We start from the raw sequence: 22,853 nt of genomic DNA, 5'->3' as shown, positions 1-22,853 counted from the left end.
GCCTGGATAAGGTTGTTTTATTTTTTGTTTTAAAAAAAAATCTTTTAATTCTTTTAAAAATATAGTCCCTGAAATCAATATCTCTAGGGAAGGAATAATGAATGTGTAAATCTGTTGTTCTGAACAGACTCTGCCAAAAGCTGAGGTTTTATCTTTATCATGTGTTAAAGTATAGGTACTATCAAAACAGTGGCAACCATGAAAAACAACCCCTCCTGAGGTTTGAAGCAGGAGTTACAGTCCACAGGCTTACAGCATCCATTCAAGCACTGTAAATCAGTAAAGTGTGTAGCAGGCTAAGAGTCTGTGCATGAAGCTGACGGGAAATCTCTCCATTTACAAAAAAAAATAAAAAAAAAATAAAAATGTGTTGCTCTTCATTTGCTTTTAAGTGAGCAGCCTCTCTGTCTCTATTTTATAGCCCCTTGCTGAGAGCTTGGGTAGCAAGACACAGGTCTCCACCCTAAGAACAGCTTCTCTAGGGAAGCAATGAATGACAGCCACACCCCTGCAGTGCTGGCAGTGCGGTGGGCACGGGGGGGGGGGGGGATGCTGGGTCCAGAAGGTTTGCTTTTCAGGAGGAACCGAACAGTTCACTTTTTATAGGAAATCTCGCACAATTTAAATGGTTCACAGAAATTTTTAAAATAGGCTTCCTGGAGTAAATAAAGCAAACCTGTTGGCCACGGTTTACGATCTCTACCTGGGTCCATATGGACTATCCTCTATACACATGGGTCTGATTTCTCTGAGGGTGTAGAATCCATATTTTTAGGTCGACAGGTGTTAAATGACCTGCTAAGTTGCCCTGAAAACCTAGCTTGAATTTCTGAGTGGGAAGAGAAAAATCCCTGTTTCCTGAGCCGGTAACTGGAGCAGAGTCCTTATTTTGCATTAAGCCTTGGCTGCGGAAAGACATAATATATGTGTGTGTATATGTGGAAGCGTTAGTGTTTAAGTACAAGTAACACCATCAGTAGAGCATGGGCACAGAAATCTTCCGGGATAAAAGAAACAGAAAGCGTGAGGTCCAGAGCAGTGAAATGGAAGGCGATTTATTAATGTGCATTTTCCACTGGCGTGCAAACCTGCTGGATTCAGTTTCACAGGGAGAGTAATATAGAGCAGTATATCAGTAAGGACCTTGATGTCAGGAGGGCTGTGAAATAGTGCAGGAGGATTTAGTCCTGAAGCTAACATGATGTCACAGCTCGGTTCATGGCAAGACTCTTAAAGCGCACGTGTGAGCACACCGATCAGATCCATCTGTGCAAAAGGGGGAGTTCTCAAATGGGTGTAATCACCCACTTTCTAAGGAGACTGGTGGAGGTGTTTAGTCCCTGATGATGGGGAAGATTAGAATCAAGCCAGTTTTGTGAATAGAAAATGATGAGCAGACGAGTCTGCAAGGAAATGGAAATGCGGTGGGATTAGTAGCTGGTGTGCACCCCTCGGAGGGCGAAAAATTACCAAGCTTGGGGGGCCGTCAGGATGGAAAAGGCTTTGTTTCCTAAAGTGTTATGAAGAGGCTTGGGGAAACCTACAATTTTAGTAGGCGCTGCCAAAGTGGTCATGGCTCTTTCTTTAAAAAGCTGTCGTTTAGGATTTGATGGGTCTAACATGGTGGGGAAAAGATGTTATTGTAGTCTTAGATGCCAGAATCATAAGTACCGTCCACCAACAAATACAGAAGGGAACTAGCCCTGTGCTGGCACCACGCTATCCCGGTTAGTGGCTTAATAACTTGGGAGATAACTCCTCCACGTAGATGGGGTGCGGGGGAGAAAATAAACTTCCTTAGGTACTCAAAAGGGCCCTGTGTAGGGACCAGGGTCTGAGTTTGTCCTGAGTCCCTCAATGTTGTGAGTTTCCTGGGTCAAAGATAAATGTTCAGAAGATGAATTTGGTGACTTTGTGGTCCTAGTCCAAGGATCTTGGTTCCAGGGATCAGGCGGCATCTTCAGCAGAGCATCTGCGGCTGGGTCCATCCCTGTAAGCACTCAGAAAGACAAACTTTGTTTACAGAAAGCAACCTAAAGCAAACCTTGTCGGCTGCTTTCCCATTTGTTTGCAAGGGACAAACAATCATGAGTTGTAACAAGTGGGTTCTCCTGTCTCTGTGTAAAATCCTCCCCTGTGTAGAAGACAGTTGCTCCATGTGTCTGCATCGCCTCTCCACAACAGGTCCATAACAGGCCCACCTGCCCTTCTTGCTCCTTCCTTTCTTGTCTCTTTCCTCATCCGGTCTTTTCTTCTTTTTCTCCCCCTTCTGCCCTTTCATTGCTGTTTTCAGAAGATCTCTTATAATGTCAACCGTCTCCATCATTTTAATATAGTCTTTTCCAGAAATATCTGGTTGAGTGAAGTTGAAAAGAACAGAGACACTTCCATCCACAGTTCACAGAAAGTGTGGTCTTTAACACGGGAAACAATAGGCAGCGTGGTGTGGGGCTAGAACAGCACGCTTTTAGTTGATTTCTTAATACCAAACTAGAGGTCAAATAACAGAAACTGCTTGTAAAAGCAAACAACCTAGGGGTAGATGCGCTAATGCTACCTTCCAGGGCTTTTCTTCTATGAAGAATGCGGGGAACCACCGAAGTTAATTTTAGCTCTATGATTTCACCTTTTGAAGTTTATCTTCAAGAGTTGCTGCTCCTTTGAGACCTATCCTTTCGTTTGCTGTTTGCTCGCAGTTTTCTTTATAGCAGTGTCAGGAAGTTCTTGTCTTCCCAGAAATGCAGGAGTCTGAGCTCACAGGCAGAAAGGTCTACAGCCCATCCCAGCCCTTAGATCTACTCCTAAGTATTTTCTGAGAGGGTCATTTCTCTTTTTTTCCACCTTCAAAGAGAAGATAAAGTAACTTTCAACCTATTATCTCCAGAAAATTAGGCATCTAAAATTTATAAAATTTCCTAAAGATAAAAAGTGGAAAATAAATATACTATCTACTATAGAACAGTAACTTTTTTTTTAAAGCACTCAGCATTCTGGAAATATATAAATTAAAACTTCAAAGTACTAAACGAGATTCACACATATATATGTGTGTGTATATATATTTCAGTATGTTGAGATATATGTATGTATGTATATATATGCATATATATACATATACTCACATGCCCATATATTTGAGTGTGAGTGCATATACACCATGCACATATGTGAGATTATCTAAATTCATATTAATTCATGAATTCATGTCTTGTCTGAATCTCGAAAACCAGCTTGGAATCTTGGTACCAATATTTCAGGCAGACTGAGGTTATTTGTGGTGAAATGATGTCGAAATAAGAAGCTCATCTTTCTGGACCTCAGTCTCCTCTGAGCAAGCTCAACCAGGAGAGGGCTGACACACCCTGTTCCTCCCTAGTACTCCTAATCGCTGTGGGCTTTCTGGGGCATGCATGTACATGAAGGGAGTTGTTTTTTAAAGTTCTTCTGTATACATGAGGCCTTTGGGGTAGGAAAATGGTCGGTCATGGGTCCCTTTATCCATCATCTTCATGTTGTTAACTAGGAAGGGAAACTCTCAAGCACACACAGATAACAAAAGTCACACCACCCCCAGCTCACCCACCGAGTATATGCTGGGGAGAGGACTGGAGAGGTGGTTCTGTGGGTAAAGCACTTGCTATGTGACCATGAAGACCGGAGTTTGGATCCCTTGACCCATGTGAAACCTGACATAGCATCAGGTTTCTAATCCCAGCACTCCAATTGCAAGAGGGGGTGGAGAGAGGAGAATCCCCGAAACTTACAGGCCCGCTAGCCTGACCTCACAAAGGGACCTGTGCCAAGGTGGAAGACAGGACCACACCAAGACTTCCCTCTGAACTTCGTATGCTTGTGCACACCATGAAACCCAGGCGCCTTCACATACACATAAACATGCACACACATACACAACTTTTCAAAAACAAAAAGTTATTCTCATCAAGATTATTTTAACACCTGTTTTATCTGAAATTCTACCCAATCAGCGTGTCCTTTGCACTCTGTGATCGCTGCAAGCCTATGATTCTTTCTTTGTAAAGTTTTCATGGTTTATATCCATTGTACAAAAGAACCATTACATAAGGCCTTTCAATACAGTTGAATATTGTGTGTTGAGCACATTCCCCTCCAGACATGCCTTCCCTGCCTTGTATTCCCCCCTCCTAGAACCATTTTTCCTCTTTGTTTCCCTAACATTGTCATCTAAGCAATTTTTAAATTTTGATGACATCAAAGAGACTGGTAACATGCTTGTACATCAGTAATTTGTCAATGGGCTTTCTAAATAATATTCAAAGAACATGGCAATACTTGTATGCTGCCTTTAGGTATGAGGAGAAGGCTAATCCCAGACAGAAAACTCTAGAGCAACGGTCCATCGTGTTGTCCAGGAGTTACCAAGGTCAGTATTGCAGCTCCCCTGAGTGTAATTGCTGCATGTGTTTAGACACCCTCCCTTAATTCAAATGGCTTTATCCTTACCTTTGCTCCTTGCCCAAAACCTGCAATCTAGGCGAGGAGCAGATAATGAGAAGGTGTACCAAGTTGTAAACCGCCTTTAAGAATTGTCTTCTCTAGAACAATAGCAGGTGCTAAAATAGCTCATAGCAATCAAGAGGCCCGAACAAAGGGCTGGCAGAGGAGAAGGGGTGTTGTCAAGGTAAGAGATTGCTGGAACAAGAGGGAGGGATTTAGCCTGGAAGGTGGCAGATTCAAGACAGAAACAGCCGCCTGCTGAACTCCCTCTCACAGAGGTATGAAACCACATCACGTCTTTGATGTAAACAGCAAACTACTACGTTTACTGTGGCCTCCAGGGACAGCAACCACAGCGATGGAGAAGCCACAATACTTGTTATTGTTGCTACATAGCAAAGCTGAGGCTAGACAGGGCTGCATTTGGACTATGTGCAGACAAAGGAGACTGAGCCGTGCCAATGGGCAAGCATTTTGATGAGAGGAAGCATAAGGCAGGGAGAAGGCGTAGAAACCACAGACCAGATGAAGAAGCCTTGGTGTCATTCTGTCATCTCGCATGGAGATGGTACTCACATTTTTTCTCTGTGACTGATTTAAGGATACACAATTCATACTTCCCACGAATTTAGCATAATGCCTACCATCATCAACACAGAATGGAGCTCCTGATAAACTGAGATTCCTATCGAGAAAAACTGGGGCCGCATATCTTCCCTCATCTCTGAAGTCAGACCTCTTCACTTCTGTGTTCAGAATGGTACAGCACATTTTCTGAAGGGGGCTAAAGAAAATCCATTCCCGCCCAAAACGTTTGGGCCTCAAGTCTTGGAACACTGAAAGACACTGTGCCCTGTGGCTAGTGTCAGGGTTTAAGCAACAGAGAACAGGGAAAGTGCCCAAAGAATGGAAACAACCAAAGATGTTCCCAATTATCAAGAAAGAAAGATAGCTTGATTTTAGATGTACAACTGGATGTTTGGATGTGGACCCAAAGACACTGGGGAGGGACTTCCAAACACATGGTGATCAGATGCTACTCTAGGGTGAACATGGTGGCTGTGACTAGCAGGAGGTGAACATGGTGGCTATGACTGGCAGGAGGTGAACATGGTGGCTGTGACTGGCAGGAGGTGAACATGGTGGCTGTGACTGGCAGGAGGTGAACATGGTGGCTGTGACTGACAGGAGGTGAACATGGTGACTCACAGGAGGTGAACATGGTGGCTGTGACTGACAGAGGAGGTGAACATGGTGGCTGTGACTGACAGGAGGTGAACATGGTGGCTGTGACTGACAGGAGGTGAACATGGTGGCTGTGACTGACAGGAGGTGAACATGGTGACTGACAGGAGGTGAACATGGTGGCTGTGACTGACAGAAGGTGAACATGGTGGCTGTGACTGACAGGAGGTGAACATGGTGACTGTGACTCACAGGAGGTGAACATGGTGACTGTGACTCACAGGAGGTGAACATGGTGGCTGTGACTGACAGGAGGTGAACATGGTGACTCACAGGAGGTGAACATGGTGGCTGTGACTGTCAGGGAGGTGAACAGGGAGGCTGTGGTACCAAACTGTGAGGCACAGAGCAGGCCATCACTCTCCTACTAACTGGCTGTGTGGCCTTGCCCAAGTTATACAGCCTCTGAGCCACGGTTCCTGCAGATGTAACCTGGAAAACTCACAGTTTAGAGGACATGGGGATGTGTGTGCATGCGTGCAAGTGTGTGTGTTAAAAATTGATGTTGGAAGTTTGGTTCTCTCTTGGGATGCTGGTTGCTCAGCTTATCTTCCAATTTGTTTCAACCCAAGTTTCTGCATGAAGAGTACTGAATATCTCTTTCTTTCTTTCTTCTTTTCTTTTTTAACTTAGAAAATGTCTTAAGGCTTGCCTGAAGCCTGATCTTTTTTTTTTTTTTTTAGATTTATTTATTATGTATACTTGTGTGCCAGAAGAGGGCACTAGATCTCATTATAGATGGTTGTGAACCACCATGTGCTTGCTGGGAATTGAAAACAGGACCTCTGGAAGAACAGCCAATGCTCTTAACTGCTGAGTTGTCTTTCCAGCCCCCTGGATATATAACTTTCATTTATTACACACAAATTTATTAAATACTATATTCTAGGCATTTATTTGAGTTTCATTTATGTCACTGTGATAAAATGTTCTGAAAAAAGGTTTATTTTAGTTTACAATTACAGCTTATAGTCCATCATAACAAAGAAGTTCCGGTAGCAGGAACTTAGTACAACATGCCTACAGCCAAGAGCAGAAAGAAATGATGCACACAAGCTTGTTGACTTGCTTGCTCTTCTCTGATACTGTTTAGAACCTGTGTCTAGGGAATAGTGCTGCCCACAGTGGGTTGCGTCTTCCTGCATCAACTGACAATCAAGACAATACTCAAGACATGACCAAAACCCTACCTGATCCAGATGGCTCCTTATCGAGGCTGTCATCCTAGGTGATTCTAGGTTGGATCAAGCTGACAATGAAAACTGACCTTCATAATACTGTTCTGCATGGCAGGAAATATCCTTGAGCAGAATAGATTAGAGTCATGCTTTCTGGGTCTCATATTTTAACGAATATCTTGTAAAGAACTGTAATAAATAAGCTCATAAAATAAAACCAAAAGTAAGAACATGTTAACAGTGTCAAGGGCAGATGTAGAACATGCAGGTTCCTATGGACTCCTCAAACAAGGGTTTGAAATATTAAATATATTGGCCTTGGGATAGCTGGTTATGATCAGTTGACAGTAGGAAGGAATGTCAAATTTGAATTCTCCAGCTCAGATAGAGTAAATATCTTCTCAGATATTCTCGTGATCACTGGACAAGGCACTAAACAAGCGTCAGGGTCTCGGCTTCCATGCTCTGTGGGACAGGGAATGACAACTACATACATATCAGGGAAGTCTGAGGAAAGCAGCTCCAGCCTCTCCCTGGCTGGTGTCACCCCAGATTTCTTAACTTCCACTTCTTTGTGGTCCTCTGAAGTTCTTTTATAGTCCAGTTGTGAAAACTTGCTTCTTTTGTCATTGTGTCGCCTGAATCCAGTGGGCCCAGGTGCATTCTGCCTCTGTCTCTACCTCTGCATCTGCTTGGCACTCACAGACTACAAGAACCTCAAAGAAAAAATGAAATGAACTTGACATTACTGTCTTCTCAGCGGCACTTACTATTCTATGTCCTTTTTCTTAGGAGTTAGCTGTAGGCCCACAAGAAATGAATCTTTCAAGCTTCTGATTAATTGCTGGAGCTACTGATTATTGATCTACAGAGAAGATCAAAAAACCTAGGTTAGAATAGCAGTGTTTATTTGTCAGGCCACAGCAGAGCAAAGGCACCTACACATGGATCACGCCTGAGCATGGCGGTGCCTGGCATGGGAAACGACACAGAGGAGAAGCCGTAGGGGATTTGTCTCAGTGGGTTTTGCTTTGATCTCCAATGCAATTGCTCTTTCCATATTGGCAAAGTCCAGTAGGTGGGCTGAGCCTAGGACACTGTAGTAGTTAGACTTGTTGCTGCTATGATGAAATGCCCGAGAGATACAGATTAAGAAAGAAAGAATTCATTCTGGATCATGGTTTTAGACATGCTAGTCCACAATTCTTGGCCGTGCCAATTCTGAATCCATGGTGACACACAATAAGCAAACAAACAGAAGTCATAGCAGTGGGGACATATAGATAAAGTTTCTCACACCATGGCAGACAGGTCATGGCAGTGGGAACATGTGGGTGAAGATGCTCACACCATAGCAGACAGATCATAGCAGTGGGAACATGTGGGTGAAGATGCTCACACCATAGCAGACAGATCATAGCAGTGGGAACATGTGGGTGAAGATGCTCACACAATGGCAGACAGGAAGCAAAGAGAGGAAAGGAGTGAGAAACAAGGTAAAGCCCCCAAGAACATACCCACCGTGATCAACTTCCACCAGCAATCTCCAACTGCCTAAGGCTTCCAGAACCTCTTAATATAGTGCCACCATCTAGAGACGTAAACCCTCAGTGGATGGGCTCTTTGTGGTGACACTCTACATCCAAATCAGAATAGGCAGCTTGGAGTAATAAGGCCCAAGGCTGTGACTCATTGGTGCCCCACACTCCAGGAAGGAATATAGCAATGCAGAGGAGGGCATTTAGAGAATCAGTCATGAGAATTTGAAACTGAGGCTGATAACATACTGCAGCAAGCACTAAGAGAACCCTAGGCTCTGGGAGAGTGAAGAGGAGGCTTAAGTCCCAGCCTCTAGTAGCTCACAGTATGTCAAGAGGTGAACACACGACTCAGTCATCTCAGCAGATTGCAGACGAATACCCACAGGGGAAGCACCATGTGGAGACTGGCAGAAAGGCATTTCCCTAGGTCCTGAGCTGGCTGTGCTTTCAGAGTTCACGGTTCATCCATGGTTCATACCACAAAGCACGCGGAAAAAATGTTTGGTCTCCGAGATGCCTCCATGTCAGAATGTTCTTTCCACTTGTTGTCGTAAAGATGAATGTGTGTAACCTAGTTTTGACAACATTTAGTTGTTACTTTGATCTGAATTGGGGGCCAGAGCATGGTGCTGTCAATAAGCTGCCCTTGACCCCAAGGTGGTCACAGCTGGGAGGACTGAGTGCAGGCCAGCTTGTGGACAGACTTGCGGTGCAGAGTGATAACTGTGTTCTGGCTCTGTGCATACAATGGGTTGGTGATAGTGCCGGGACAGTCAAAGGACACACCCATAGGTCTGAAGAAGAGGAATGGCTCCCTAAACCAAGTCAGGTGTAATGACAGGAGCATTGGACAAAGATAGGTTAACAGAATGGGGATGTTAACAGTGAGGACAGTCTGTGAGGACAGTCCAGGTCCTTGTCCTCTAGGGAGCTCTGCAGTGTTTCGCGTAGGTCAGCGGCATGGTCACCCCTGTAAAAAAGAACTGGCATTCCACAACAAAGGCAAAGTCTGACTCCTCAGACATTAGGAGGCTGCAGTTATCTACCAAGGGAGACCCAGCCTAGGAGAGTGTGGCAGCGGAACTTGGCCTGGAAGTAGCTCACAAGGGACCACGTTTGATTTGATGTGGAGTTTAGACAAAGAGAGTTTCTGAGTATACTCCCCAAATCCTAGGGTCACTGAGAACATGTATATAGAAAAAAGAAGTTTGAAGTCATATTGTTTATTTCTGATTTTTTGAAGGTACATACAAGCGGTCTAATATGAATTTCTAGTAACTGGCTACAGTATTTTGGCAAATGGGGATAATAGATACACACTAGAGAATTTCAGTAAAGAGGTAGCAGTGGAATTTGTGTGGGGGGGTGAGATCATGTGGGGAGGGGATGTCACAAGGGCGATGGACCCTCCCCCACTCCCCGCTTGGTGCACCTGCGAGCATGTTTCCGAGCCGGTGTAGCCGGTATGCTTCCACACACTGAAAGGGCCTGCACTTGGAAGTTTGCACGCTCCGTACATGAGCAGTTAGCTAATTGGTGGGCTATTCCAGTGAGCAGCGTCTCTTTCCTCAAGCTACCTGGCCTCAGAGCCCTCTGCAGGGTACATACTGACGGTCAGTGAAGAGGAGGTTGAGGCACGGTGAAATCAGCGAGCGATGACTTGGAAACGAACTGCTCGGGCAGGGAAGAGGCAGAGCCCCTGAGCAGCCAAGAAATCGGTCTGGGTCAACACAGTTCTCCTGGAGTAGAATCTGAGCACTGGGCAGGACAAAGCCTGTCTTTTCAGGACACACAGACCCAGGAGCCCACATCCAGCCTGGGTACACATCTGGCCTCAATGGTACTTTCGCAAAGCTCAGAAAACCAATAGAGAACATAACACTGGAAGAAAACTGCATTGATTCTTTTTTTTCAACAAAAGCAAGAACTCTGATAGAAATCTATCTTGAGTCTATTAAGGCTACCCTACCAGGAGGCTCATAAGAGAAGCTAAACTACATTACAATTCTATTTGAAAAAGAAATTTTAGTCTGTTTTCCAATAATTTTGATTCTCCCTGATTATTCCCGTTATGTTGTAGTAACTGTTAAGTTTACTTAAAATATGCTATGTGAATTATAAATTATGAATCATTATAGCACAAACCAATTATTTCATGCTCTTCTTGTTGCTCCATAACAATATAAAGAAGAGACACCAGATACCTCTGAGCAGAAGGTAGGAAGCTGGATCTGCAAGCCAGGAGGAGCCTTCCCCAGAAGTAAGAGCAGGAAGCTGGACCCCCTGCTCTCCCTGCTCTAGTCTGAATGCTTGTCTTCTCAAAGTCTTAATGCTCAGCACAACCGTATCAGCAGGCAGGACCATTAAGTATGGTTAGATCATAATAGAATTAGTGTTGTTATTTTAAAAAGTCCAGTGGGGCTTGTCTGTACCTGTCTGTCATCAGAGGCACATCTAGAACACTCTTTCTCTAGGGAGGCCTTCACAGGCAGACTTTCCTGGAACCTTGACTGTGTACTTCCCAGGCTCTGCAGCATTAAGGGGGCACATCTTTTGTTCACAAAATTCCACTCTAAGGTGTTTTCCTCTGTAAACTGATCACCAAACACGGAACCCGTGAATAGTCATGTGTTGTGCACCCTTCCTCATGCATGGAACTTTCTGGATGTGTTTTAGGGTGGCAGAAGTGGACGAGCAAGCTTTCTTAACCTCTTTTTTAAGGACACTAATCCCATCCATGACCAATCCCATCTGCTAATGTTGCTATGCTGGGAACCAGAATTTGAGAATGAGACAAACACTAAGGAATAGTAAGGAGACTGGGATGTCCCTGGTCACGTTCTGGCAGGGTTTTATTTCTGGTGAAGGGCTCTTCTTGGTTTGTACCTTCTTACTGTGCACTTACATGGCAGAGAGAAATGTGACATCAGACATCATCTTCAATAAAGAACCCAGTTTGGTCAGGACTCTCCCTTATGATCTCATTCAACCTTTTAACCCCTTTCCTTGAAGACCTCATTTGCATAACAGGCCCAAGTAGGAGCAGGGCTTCAGCACCTGAGCTTCAAGGGGAAAACAATTCAGCTCACAGCAGGATGGGGGAAAAAAGAGAAGAGCAGAGCTTGGATGGTAAAAGCTCTGTCTGTGGATTTGATGAAGCCCTCATGGGTCAGTGTGTAATGATGATTATATAATGTGTTTTGTGTCTGTTGGGAAGGTGTATTTTATATTCACCTAGTTTATATAGTCTGAAGTTTGCAAAGTCAACTCTTCTCTGCTGTACTCAACAATAAACCCTTGCTACGGCCTTCTCCTTTGCCATGCCCCTACTGAATTCCTGTGTAGAAATGACCATCCCAGGGGGTAGCATCACAAAGAGGGACTTTGTGAACTGACTAGGTTATTAGTGCTTATCTGGGAGACCTCAGAGAGTGGATTAGCCTCTTCCCCCAGGCTCCACATTCAAATAATTCTGCCTCTAAAAGTCACTAGTACATGGCATGTGACTCCGCAGCAGAAACCAACTACAAACTTCTCCGCTTTGCCACTGTCCCTCCAGCAATGACTTTTCGTTGCCGGTTTGGAAGCATTCACTCTCTTATGCATTAACTATGAGAAATTTGCCTATTCTATATAAATAATGGTACTCAGAAGAACTGAGATGGCCCACTGCTTAAATGGGACATGTGTGGGATGGGCAGGGAAAAGTAGATGACAATATGCATATTTCCTGATCACTTAATCTTTCCCTTTCCAAATTCAGGTGACAGTGACAGATGGCGGGTCTTCTCCAAAACAGTCAGCGATCTGGGTGGTCGTTCAGGTTCTGGACGAAAATGACAACAAGCCCCAGTTCCCAGAGAAGGTCTACCAGATCAAGCTTCCAGAACGCGACCGCAAGAAGAGGGGAGAACCCATTTACAGGGCTTTTGCATTTGACCGCGATGAAGGCCCCAATGCAGAAATCTCCTACAGTATTGTAGATGGGAATGATGATGGAAAATTCTTTATTGACCCCAAAACTGGCATGGTCTCCTCCAGAAAGCAATTCACAGCAGGAAGCTATGACATCCTGACGGTAAGATTCAGTTCCAGAGCGTCAGTGGGGTAGGGCGAGCCCTCTTACCCATGTCTGCTCCTTTGATCAGCAAATCTCTCATGTGGAGAGCACAGAAGCAGCTGTGAAAGGCTGCTTTCTGGGAGCCAGTTACAGGCGAGAACTCTTACCTTGCTGGGTGATATCCTAAATAATGAGTTTCCTTTGATGGGTCTTATCGGCAAACCTCCAATTCCACTGCCTCTACTCCCAACCACAAATCTTGGTCCCTAAATCATACTCAAGGTGCTGTAGATAAAGGACAGTATGTATCTAGAGTAAAGCAGAAGAACTGTGATACACACGCACACAGGCATCATATGCTCACACACAGGAACACGAACATAAATACATTCACACATATGTGCACACATGCATGTGTCATATAAATGCATACACATTTGCACACATATTCCCACACATGTACATACGTATTCTCACATGCTGTAAACACTCATGCCCATGCTCACACACGTGTACATCACACATGCATAAACACATATGCATGCACATATAGAATGTATTTACACATATTCATGTATGAATGCACAGGCTCAAGCATGCACACTCAGTACCTATACACAAAATTACACTCATATGCCTGTATACATGAGCACACATCCGATATACTTACATACAGCCACACATCCATATGTTTATATGTACATGATCACAAGTGTATGCACATATTCATACATGCTACCACACAAATAGGGACTCCCATGTACTTCAGTTCCCCCCAGCTCTCACTAGAAGTGACGTCAGAGTCATGTTGTGACAAATCAAATTAGCGATCTTTACTCACGTAAACTATGACTCTTACCCCTGAAATACTTTGAACTGTAGGTACAACACTGCAGAAATGGTCTTTTAGCTCCAGACTGTGTTAGTGAAGGATTTAAACTCCCACAGACACGAGAGCTAAGCCACCTTTCTGTGTTCCCTCCATGTGTGAGTAGATCAAGGCTGTGGACAATGGCCGGCCCCAGAAGTCCTCCACGGCTCGCCTCCATATTGAATGGATTAAGAAGCCCCCACCCTCACCTGTCCCGCTGACCTTCGATGAACCATTTTACAACTTCACAGTCATGGAAAGTGACAGAGTGACAGAGATTGTAGGGGTGGTGTCTGTGCAACCAGCCAACACCCCTCTGTGGTTCGACATCATTGGTAAGTCCAAGTCTCCAGAGCAATATCAGGAAATGAACTTCACTCTTTGAGAGAACAAGCCAAACAAATAAATTAATACAGTTTAAAAATAATTTAAAAGGTAAAAGAAAAAATCAAAGCCTAGCAATGACACCTAAGGTTAAAAGTAGTGCTGAGATGCAAAAGAGCCAGTAAAATGAATAACCGACCTGTGCTTTCGTTCCAACTCTGTAGCTAAGCTGAACAGAAAGTGCTCTCTGGCTGGATTTTCCATAGTATGTTATTTACGGCAAACTTAATGTCTTTCTGTGTGTCATTTTAATTCTATTGTCACACTTGGCTAATCTCATTTCTAAATGTATTGATGGTACTAGACTTGCTGTCCTTCATTTCTCTCTTTTTCTTCACCTTTTTTTCTGCATTCTGTTCTTTTTTTTTTCTGCTCCCGACTGCCCTGCTTCAAGGTGGCAAGCATGCTCGAGAGATGTTCTATATTCTACAGACAGCTTGTGGGCAGAACTGTTCAACAGAAGGTACCCTTAGTGCAAACACATTTGCTAAAATACAGCTATCCAATCTGCCTTTTACGTTTTTTTTTTAAACAAATTGAATTACATCTTTCATAACTGCTTGTGACAGACTGAAATGCAGCCCACAGATTTCATACATGCCTCTAACAGCTATCTCATTACCCGTATCCAATGACTTCTTTGTTTGAGATTAAATGGGTTTGGGGTTTGGGGGGATTGTTTTGATTTTCTTCCATTGTTTTTGAGGTATGTGGGCTTTTTGTTGTTTTGTTTTTATCTTTTTGTAGGTTAGTTTATTTAACTGGGAATTTTCCAATTGAAAATAAATAAAAATGTATTCCCGCCCCTCTATTTTTCAGCAGTAGTGGCATTCAGACTAAAAACCCCACAGGAGAGTCCCCTGGCTGTTGTCCACAAGAGGAAGGGCAGGAAGCAGAACCTAGATGTGCATGTGTAGCCAGTAAGCCTCCGCTCACCCTGAATAGAGAAAGCAGACGGAAGGAAGAGGGCAGGGCAGTCCTTGGGAGCCAACCTTTAAATTCCTTGAAAGAAAGCAAGCAAACACGCCAGGCTGCGAAAGGAAAAGGGCAAAACAGCCTTTCCACAAACCTGCAGGGAGAGCACTGGAAAGGAAACGTGTGCAGGACGGGGAAATAAAACAGGCTGTTGTCAGCGAAAGGCCGAGTGTGCCTGCCAGGGTCTGATCAGGGCTGAGCCAGAGCTCGCTTCCCACAATTCTCTGTGAGCAGTGGAGTAGGCAGGAGAGCGCCAGTGTGGGAGAATCATGATGTCTGGCCAGTATAGGTAGGAACCAGCTACTCCTCCAGAACAGCTGGGGCTGGGGAAGGCATTAGGAGGTTCCACATCTGGTTTAATGAAGTATATAGTAAAAGAATGTTCTGTGTCCGGGCAAACCTCAAAGAGTCCTCTGAACTTCCAACAAATAAGGGCTTGCCTTCTGCATCTTATTCTGCAAAACATAGTGTATCTTTGTTTTACTTAATTGACATCAATCTCACCAATTCTTTTCATATGAGCATCCTTTCAATTCCTTCTTCATCTCTGCTGAAATATTTGAGATGGAACATCTTCTGGTCCCACGAGGAGTGTCTTAACACCATCTCCGCAGTTTTCTGCTTGTCCAGCTACTGTATGGTATAGTTTCTTCTTTTTTGATGCAAGGAAGCATTGCACATGTCCCCCTGGGAGTTGTCTTTTGTCTGCCTGGACACCTTTGCCCATTCCTTCACCAACTCAGTTTGCAGCATTTCTTCTTGGATAACAGAGCTTCCTGTCCCTTGCGTGAGCATCCGACCTTTATCCATGTACCTCAGGCGGCCCATAAATGGTAAATGTCACCAGCATACCTTTCTCAGATGTTCAGTGTGGTCAATCACCTGCATCAATTACTCGGGCCAGTTTGCAGTTCTTTAGCATCGTCACAAGTATGCAGGGTAGCATGCACAGGCTGTCCGTATTATGTTATCAGTGCTCTGTATGTTTCCATTTATGTTTATCCCATGGTCATTCTGCACCCTCACATGAGTGAAGAGTACAGAGACTGTTGGTGATGCCTCCGGCAGCCATGCTAACCCTACTGGGGACTCCTGGCCCTGCCCAGGGTCAGTGTGACATTCCATTGTACACCACTCATAATTGCCTCACTAGTCCAAGGAGAAAGAGGAGTTTATAAAGAACATACTTCTGGGCATCCAAATATAATCCAGGAATGATATGCAAAGTATGGCCTTAGTTTTCATGTCTCTTCATCTTCGTGTTTCTAAGCACTGCTGTCTTCCATAGATTACCTCCTCATCCATTCTACTGCATGAGTAAGAATGGTTTTTTCAATGAAGAATCCCAGGACTGGGATTCTGCATATTGGTCTGGACTTCTCAGTCACAGACATTTCTCTGTAAATCTGGTAACAGTTTGTCAAGTTTCTTCTACAAGTTGAACTTACTGGGACTTCTGCCCAAACCGATCATGATTTTATTCCCATCCTCACGTCCTGCCAACAGTGTCTTGAGATGCCAACTTTTTCCTTCACTGTAGGATGTCAGGTCCTTTCCCCAGGTGCTGGCAGCTTTCAGTGGAGATGCTGCCCTCTACCAAATCTCCTTTCTGAAAACGCGGCTTGTCTGCCAGAGTCATATTTTACCCAGTGTGCTGACACGCTCTTCCTTCTTTTAAAGCCCTTCATTTGCTTTATAATCTTCAGGTGTTTCTTCCTTACTGTCAAATATTCTTGCACAATTTTCCTTTGTGAGTCTTCCCTTCCTCCTTGCCTAAGCATCATCTTTGATCAGACTAGCACAGATGGGACCAAGAGTGGGCAATGCCCCTTGGTACTTAATGCTACCCATGACCTGTGCACAAATACAGAGACTAAGCACGGGATAGGCGAGGTCCACGTGGATCTGAAATGAAGCCTCGGGTCCCAACAGGTTTTGCCCAAGTACCCTTGTGAAGAATACGGCAACCGGTGTTTGCACCACAGACCTAGGGCATCCAGACACCCACGAAGAACACACTGAAGGGCCCAGGAAACACCATCCTGATCTGGCATGTACCGCTTTTAACTGCTCAGCCCGGCGAATCCTCATTCAGTCAAACGACAAAAATGCTTTAGTCTCCCCTTCCCCTCGACAGCCTTCTTGCTTTCGCTTGCACATTTTCAGACTTCCATGAGTTTCCACCTCCTACCGGATCCCAAAGTCACAGAAACTCCATGGGAGCAGCACTTTGTTCCCACGCCTAGACACTTGCATTCTCTTGACTCCAAAGAGACAGCTTTCTCTGTAGCGAGAGACTCTCCAGCTCTCAGAAACAAGCCCTACTTATAACCCAGCTAAGAGAGCTGCAATTAAAAGGAAACATAATAAAGTTCAGCTGTTGTGGATTGGAACAGCCCAACACACAGCATGCTCTCTCTCCTTGTTAAGAGGGAAAGAAAATGAAGGGAACAAAAATAACCCACAATCCTTTGTGGCTTTGTCATGTATCTTCACACTTCTCAGGAGGCTCCGACTTCCCCTCAGCCATCCCTTAATTTACATACCCTTCAATGTGCAGACAATCTGGTTCTCAGCTCGCCCCAGAATCTCATCCTGATGGCAAATATTTGAATTGTAAAGGCCGCCATCATTAACAACTCTGCACTAAAAATTGAGGCATGCTGATCTCCAGTTTTTAGCTTTTACCTGAATCAAATAGACCTTTACCTTGCATACAGATAACACATGAGTCACCTGACTTGCCTCACCCAATGTCAGGAAGGAGAAAGCCAATATTAACAGGAATCTCTGATGGCCGGTCCTCTGTGCTGGCCTCTCAACCGTTCTTCTGTGTTGATAGACAAAGGCTAGCTTGGTCCTCAGTGGGTTGTAGATATCTGTGACTTGGAATCCTTGGCTGTTGCAGTCTCAAGTTAGACCTTTTGTAACCTTGTCTTCTGCTCAGCCACAGATGATGCAGGTCTGGGTCAGGAAGGTGAGACACTCTTCCCCACAGCACTGGGAGTAGCTTCATCCTCAGCCAGGTGTGGTCAACCTTGTGTGGCAGCCCCCCCCCAAAAAAAGTAAAGAATAAAAAAATATTAACAACATGAACTGATAAACTAGACTTCATCGAGATAAAGCAAGCTTTTGTCCTCATTGAAAAACCTTGTTAGAAAAGACTAGTCATGGCCTTGTTGGCAAACATAGCTGTCTTCTGCCATATAAGCTTGGGCACACCTCAGAGCTTGGGCACCCCAAGGTCCACACTAACCAGGCAACCACATCTACTTCTAACTCGCCTGCTGCTCCTTCGGGGTAAACTCTGTGCAGGTAGTCAGTGGACACCAAACACTTCATCTCTCCCATTCTACCTTCGTGCCCTAACTTCATCACAAACAGGACCCTATTTTCTCCATAGCAACAGTGTCATTTATGGAATCATATCTGAGGAAATTTTAGCAAAATAATAAAAGTCTAAAAATACTTCACATATTAATTATTTTAAGAAAAGGAACCTTGGAGTAAATTCTAGGTCTCTTTCCTCTTCCTGCCACTCTTTCCTGCCCTCAGCTCCAGCCCGCCATTTAGAGATCAGCCTGCTGTGCGCTTGCTTCATTCCAAGGCAGAAATTTATTCATAATCACACCGTAACTGGCACCGACTGTCTCTCCTTCAGTCGGGTGTACATGCCGAACTTGAACGAACAGCTTGTGCACGGCTCCCTCCATTCATTGAGATGCAGTTGCTCAGGATTTTGGAAGCTCCTCAGTCACACCGCCCCCTGGGTGACTACTAGATTTGGGTTGGTATTTTTATAATTACACGTGCAAGAGCGGAGTTATTTTCTAGAGGAAGAACCTGGAAACTGAGCCCTTTTTAATCACTGGGTCTCTTTGTGCAGAGATGGCACTGGCAGGCACTTTTTCCTCTGTCAGGTGTGCCCTAGCTTTTGAGATGGAGAGATGGTGTAATCCATAAATCTCAAACCTCAAACGGGATACCCGCTTTTCCAAAAGAGCTCAATTCAGTTATACCCCAGCTAACTGAGCAGTAGATGCTGTCTCCAAGTGTTTTTATCCACGTCCCATTTCTGGAGTCTTTCCAGGGTCCCTCCTTGATACATCAAATTTTAGAATATTATAACAGAAATTTAGTATGCCTCTTCAGCTCTGTCTTTATGACACCTGCCTTGATCAACAATGGTTCAAGAGGAATATCCCTAAAGTGAATTATTGTCATGTGGGCTGTTCACCACCTCGCTTTTAACTACCCCTGCCGCACACCCCCGCAGCAACGCACAGGCTGTGACATTTCTGAACCCCACTTGGCTGGGACTCGAGCCAGCTCTGCAGTGTCCTTTTCTACCCACTTTTTCTTTGGCCTCATGCTGCTGCACCCAGCACACTCTGGCTTCGCATGTTCTGTTACTGGCTCTGAGGAAGCACATCTTACCTGAACGGAATGCTGCTAGTGAAGACGGACTCCTTGTATTGATTAATGGCCTCACCCCAGATGATTTGGACTTGTTTTCTCACGAAATTGAAATCACCTTTCAGGCTAAAATGGAGCTTGGAAAAACAAGACCTGGGGGAAAGGCATGGAGTCGCTTATGAAATAGGATGCTTAAGTGTAGGTGATTAAATTGTGTGGGAGTTGGTGGTGAACTGCTGGTCTAGATTCTATGTCCCTTGTCAGAAATTCATTTGGAAACTTGGGAAGATCTTGATTTAAATGAAATCTTGGCTTAATTAGGAGCAAATGTCCTAGAGATGAGTATTATAGCATGCTGGCCACATTGGTGGATGGGAAAACGTACCAAGGATGCTCATGATCTGTCTCTTCTATGACATCAAACGTATCTCATCAAGAGTAATTAAACTGCAGAAACCAATGAAAGAAACAAATACAGACATGGCATATGTGTGCAAAGAGGAAACGAGAGGATTATAAAAACAAACTTGCAAAAGTTGCCAAAATATTAACAAGAGCAGAAATTATGAAAACACATATAATCTACATATATATATATATATATATATATATATATATATATATACTCAAATGTATAAATCCCCAAATGTTATACCCCTACGCAGGTAGGGTGAGAGTGTGTTTTGCATAGACTCTGAAGGGCCACAGTCAGTGAGAGCAAGAAGGGAAACTGGACTCCTTTGCTCCTCTTGCCTCTCAGCTCCGTTTTCATTGATCTTCCGGATGAGAAATAATTTGCACAATTCTCTTCTTTTGACCCTCAAATGTGTGACTCTCCTAAATAACTGGTACAAGAGCATGAACACTATTCCTCCAAAACAACCGCAGTTTAGACAAAACTCTCAGTCTTTGTCTTTAGCTAAGTGAACAGCACCAGGGATGGGAGCAGACCATCTACTGTTACTTGAGCTGTGACTGAGACCAGGAGTTAATATCCTCCAGAAGGAGCTTGAGAAGCTGTAGCCTTGTCTTTCTCTCACGTCTTTGGAGGTTGTTATTACCTTTCCTTGAGGGTTTCCATGGCAAAGGTGTTTTGTTTTGTTTTTCCCCCAGCATTTACTTTTTGGAAGTAAATGATCAGCCTTGCTACTTAAGATGACTGGTGCTGGCCACATGCAGATCAGCTTTCTGTGTTATTCCATGAGTAAATCAAGAAAGCATTGCCTTCAACAAGAAGTCACACACTAAGACCCGCTTCTCCTCTCAGGCTAGGAACCCCCTCTTCCAAGTCCTCAAAACTCTTCTTTGGAATTAGCTTCTAGTGCTTCTCGGTAAATCAACTAACGACAGCAATTGGAAGATGATTCTCTTCTAGATGAAACTTTGGGGAACATATATCATCTCTAAGCAACTCTCTGGTACCCCCGTATCTCTACAGATTTAATTAAATGTTAAAGGCAATTATAGTCTTTCCAGTAATTAAAGAATCCTATGTGAACATGGTAGCTGCAAGCAGTTGGTACTCAGACTATACATGCCTATATTTTTAGAAAGAAAACCGTATTGTTTATTTTTCACTGTAGCATAAATTTCAGTAATTCAGATGTGACTCTTTACCCCCATCACTCATCTGCCTAGTTAATATTGTAATATCATGAAAATGCGTTGTTAATGACCAGAAAAATAAAATCCCAAGACTGTAGGAAGTAAAAAAAGCCAAGCTTCTCTTTTCTAAAATATGAAATTCAATAAATGCATTGCCCTACATACTAAAGTTAAATAAAATTACCATCTGAAATCAAAAGTATTTCACACATGCAATTCCCGACAAAAATAAATAGCACTGGTGAACATACACTGACATTTAATTAAAATTGTTCCAACACTTAGACTGCACTCTTTTCTCTTCCTTAAAAAGGTCTCTAATTTGGGGACGTTTGTAAGTGACACTTCTGTTCAGAGATAAAATGATCCCAATTCTAACCATCTTAAGTATGTCTTTCAAGACAAAAGGACAAAAGACAACTTTTTTTTTTAAATCTTTGTGTAAATTGCCTTATAAGTACACTGATATTATATCAGTAATATAATATCCATGTGATACCCCTCTGATTTTATGATTTCATGTTGTTTCTGTGAAACCAACAGAACATGGTAGAAATTAATTTACACTGCCAAGATGCCAAAAACATTTCTCTGAATATCCCAATGTTCAGAGAGACTCTTTTTCATATGAAATTTATTTTTTAAAATTTTTCTCATCTTGCTCTATTCATAGAGTTATTTCTGACATTTAATTGAGGGACTCTGAATCCTACCAGCCAAATGTTTACCAACAATCCTAGAATAGACCTGAAAGTATCAACTCATTTGTGTTCATTGTAATTGGAATAGTTTTTTACTGAGAATGTATTCTACCGGAGAAAGAGTTAAAGAATTCCTGAAGTTTGCAGCATGGTAGCTGAGAGGGGTTGAAGGGCTGTTAGCTTTCTCAGTATTTTATGGAGTCTTACATTAATGCTGATGTTTTTATTTACAATTCATTGGTTTTGGGGTCCTTTGTTATGCTTATAAAGTATGGCTTTTGAAATACTAATTAAGTTAGAAATAGTAAGGTCACATTATGATTTATGAAACTGAGTTATAGGGATGCCTGCCAGAAAATGTATCTACATAAAAACATCCTGTAAAGATATATGCCTCCAGACACTTAATACCTTCTCAGATGTGCTAATTTCATGTTGTTTCTGTGAAATCATCAGGGGGGAATTTTGACAGCTCTTTTGATGCAGAGAAGGGTGTTGGGACAATTGTCATTGCAAAACCTCTGGATGCAGAGCAAAGGTCGGTCTACAACATGAGCGTGGAAGTCACCGATGGAACCAACGTTGCTGTCACTCAGGTAAGCTGTTGAGTTACTGATAGTAAAAATGTGAAAAGATCTGCTAAAGGGAGAAATGGAATCAATGAAAAGGAGATCCTGGGAGTAATAAATTATGTCCATGGATGTTTAGTGTTCAGAGAATTGTTTGGTGAACAACTGGGACAAGAGGGTCTAGCAGTGACCTTGTAGAATTATTTGCTGCCTCTTTCAAGATGACTGTGGCTGTTTGCTCGTGGAAGAGTGGTGTGCATGTGTTTCCTGGTCATTTACTGTGGACTGTTGCTTTTGACAACAGTCAACTTGCAAAGATCCCGCCTATGTTGTCGGTGTTAGCACAGCATGAGATTCTTCCCCTCCTCATTTCTTCAATCACTGAAATTTAAGTTAGAGGTACCAAGGAGCCCATGTTAAATTCTGTCCTGATATGTAAGTCGCCTAGCCAAGGTCAAACAGCCTCAATAAAGGACAGGACTGAGGCCTGGGTATCCACGGTAGTCTCCATGTTAGGGGTTCTCTGTCCCGGTTGCACCTCGTCCCCTCTGACCCGGAGCATGGTGAGAGCAGGGACAAAGTCCTGCCAGCTGCAATCCAGTCCCAGAGTCCCTGCTGATGTTTCCATACAGCTGGGACTGAGGAGCTTCTCTTCTGCTTCCTGAGTGCCAAGGAGAGACATTGAGAGAAAACTTCCGAGTTACCATCTGACTCAGAACATCTCTGAACTTCTTCCCGAGGGAGACTGACCCAGTGCTAGCTCTCAACACAGTGAATTTACCATAAATATAAGATTTCTGTTTTGTTATTCAGAACCATAAGCCCAGCCCCA

General features: G+C 43.6%; 1 protein-coding gene across 5 annotated transcripts in view; it reads left to right on the top strand.

The window, feature by feature from the left end:
• Positions 1 to 22,853, top strand: part of Fat3 (FAT atypical cadherin 3) — a 596,674-nt gene that overhangs the window by 466,903 nt on the left and 106,918 nt on the right. For 3 of the 5 annotated variants that reach the window (XM_057767109.1, XM_057767107.1, XM_057767106.1), the window contains exons 5-8: positions 12,204 to 12,518; positions 13,496 to 13,706; positions 14,150 to 14,218; positions 21,909 to 22,048. In XM_057767109.1, coding sequence (XP_057623092.1) covers positions 12,204 to 12,518; positions 13,496 to 13,706; positions 14,150 to 14,218; positions 21,909 to 22,048 — 735 coding nt within the window. The remainder of the gene's footprint in view (positions 1 to 12,203; positions 12,519 to 13,495; positions 13,707 to 14,149; positions 14,219 to 21,908; positions 22,049 to 22,853) is intronic. The other 2 variants (XM_057767110.1, XM_057767108.1) reach the window with 1 other exon arrangement.

This window comes from Chionomys nivalis, chromosome 4 (genome assembly GCF_950005125.1).
Source record: "Chionomys nivalis chromosome 4, mChiNiv1.1, whole genome shotgun sequence".
NCBI classification, from domain to species: domain Eukaryota; kingdom Metazoa; phylum Chordata; class Mammalia; order Rodentia; family Cricetidae; genus Chionomys; species Chionomys nivalis.
Note: the sequence above shows the minus strand (reverse complement) of the source record. Positions and strands in the feature narration are given on the sequence as shown.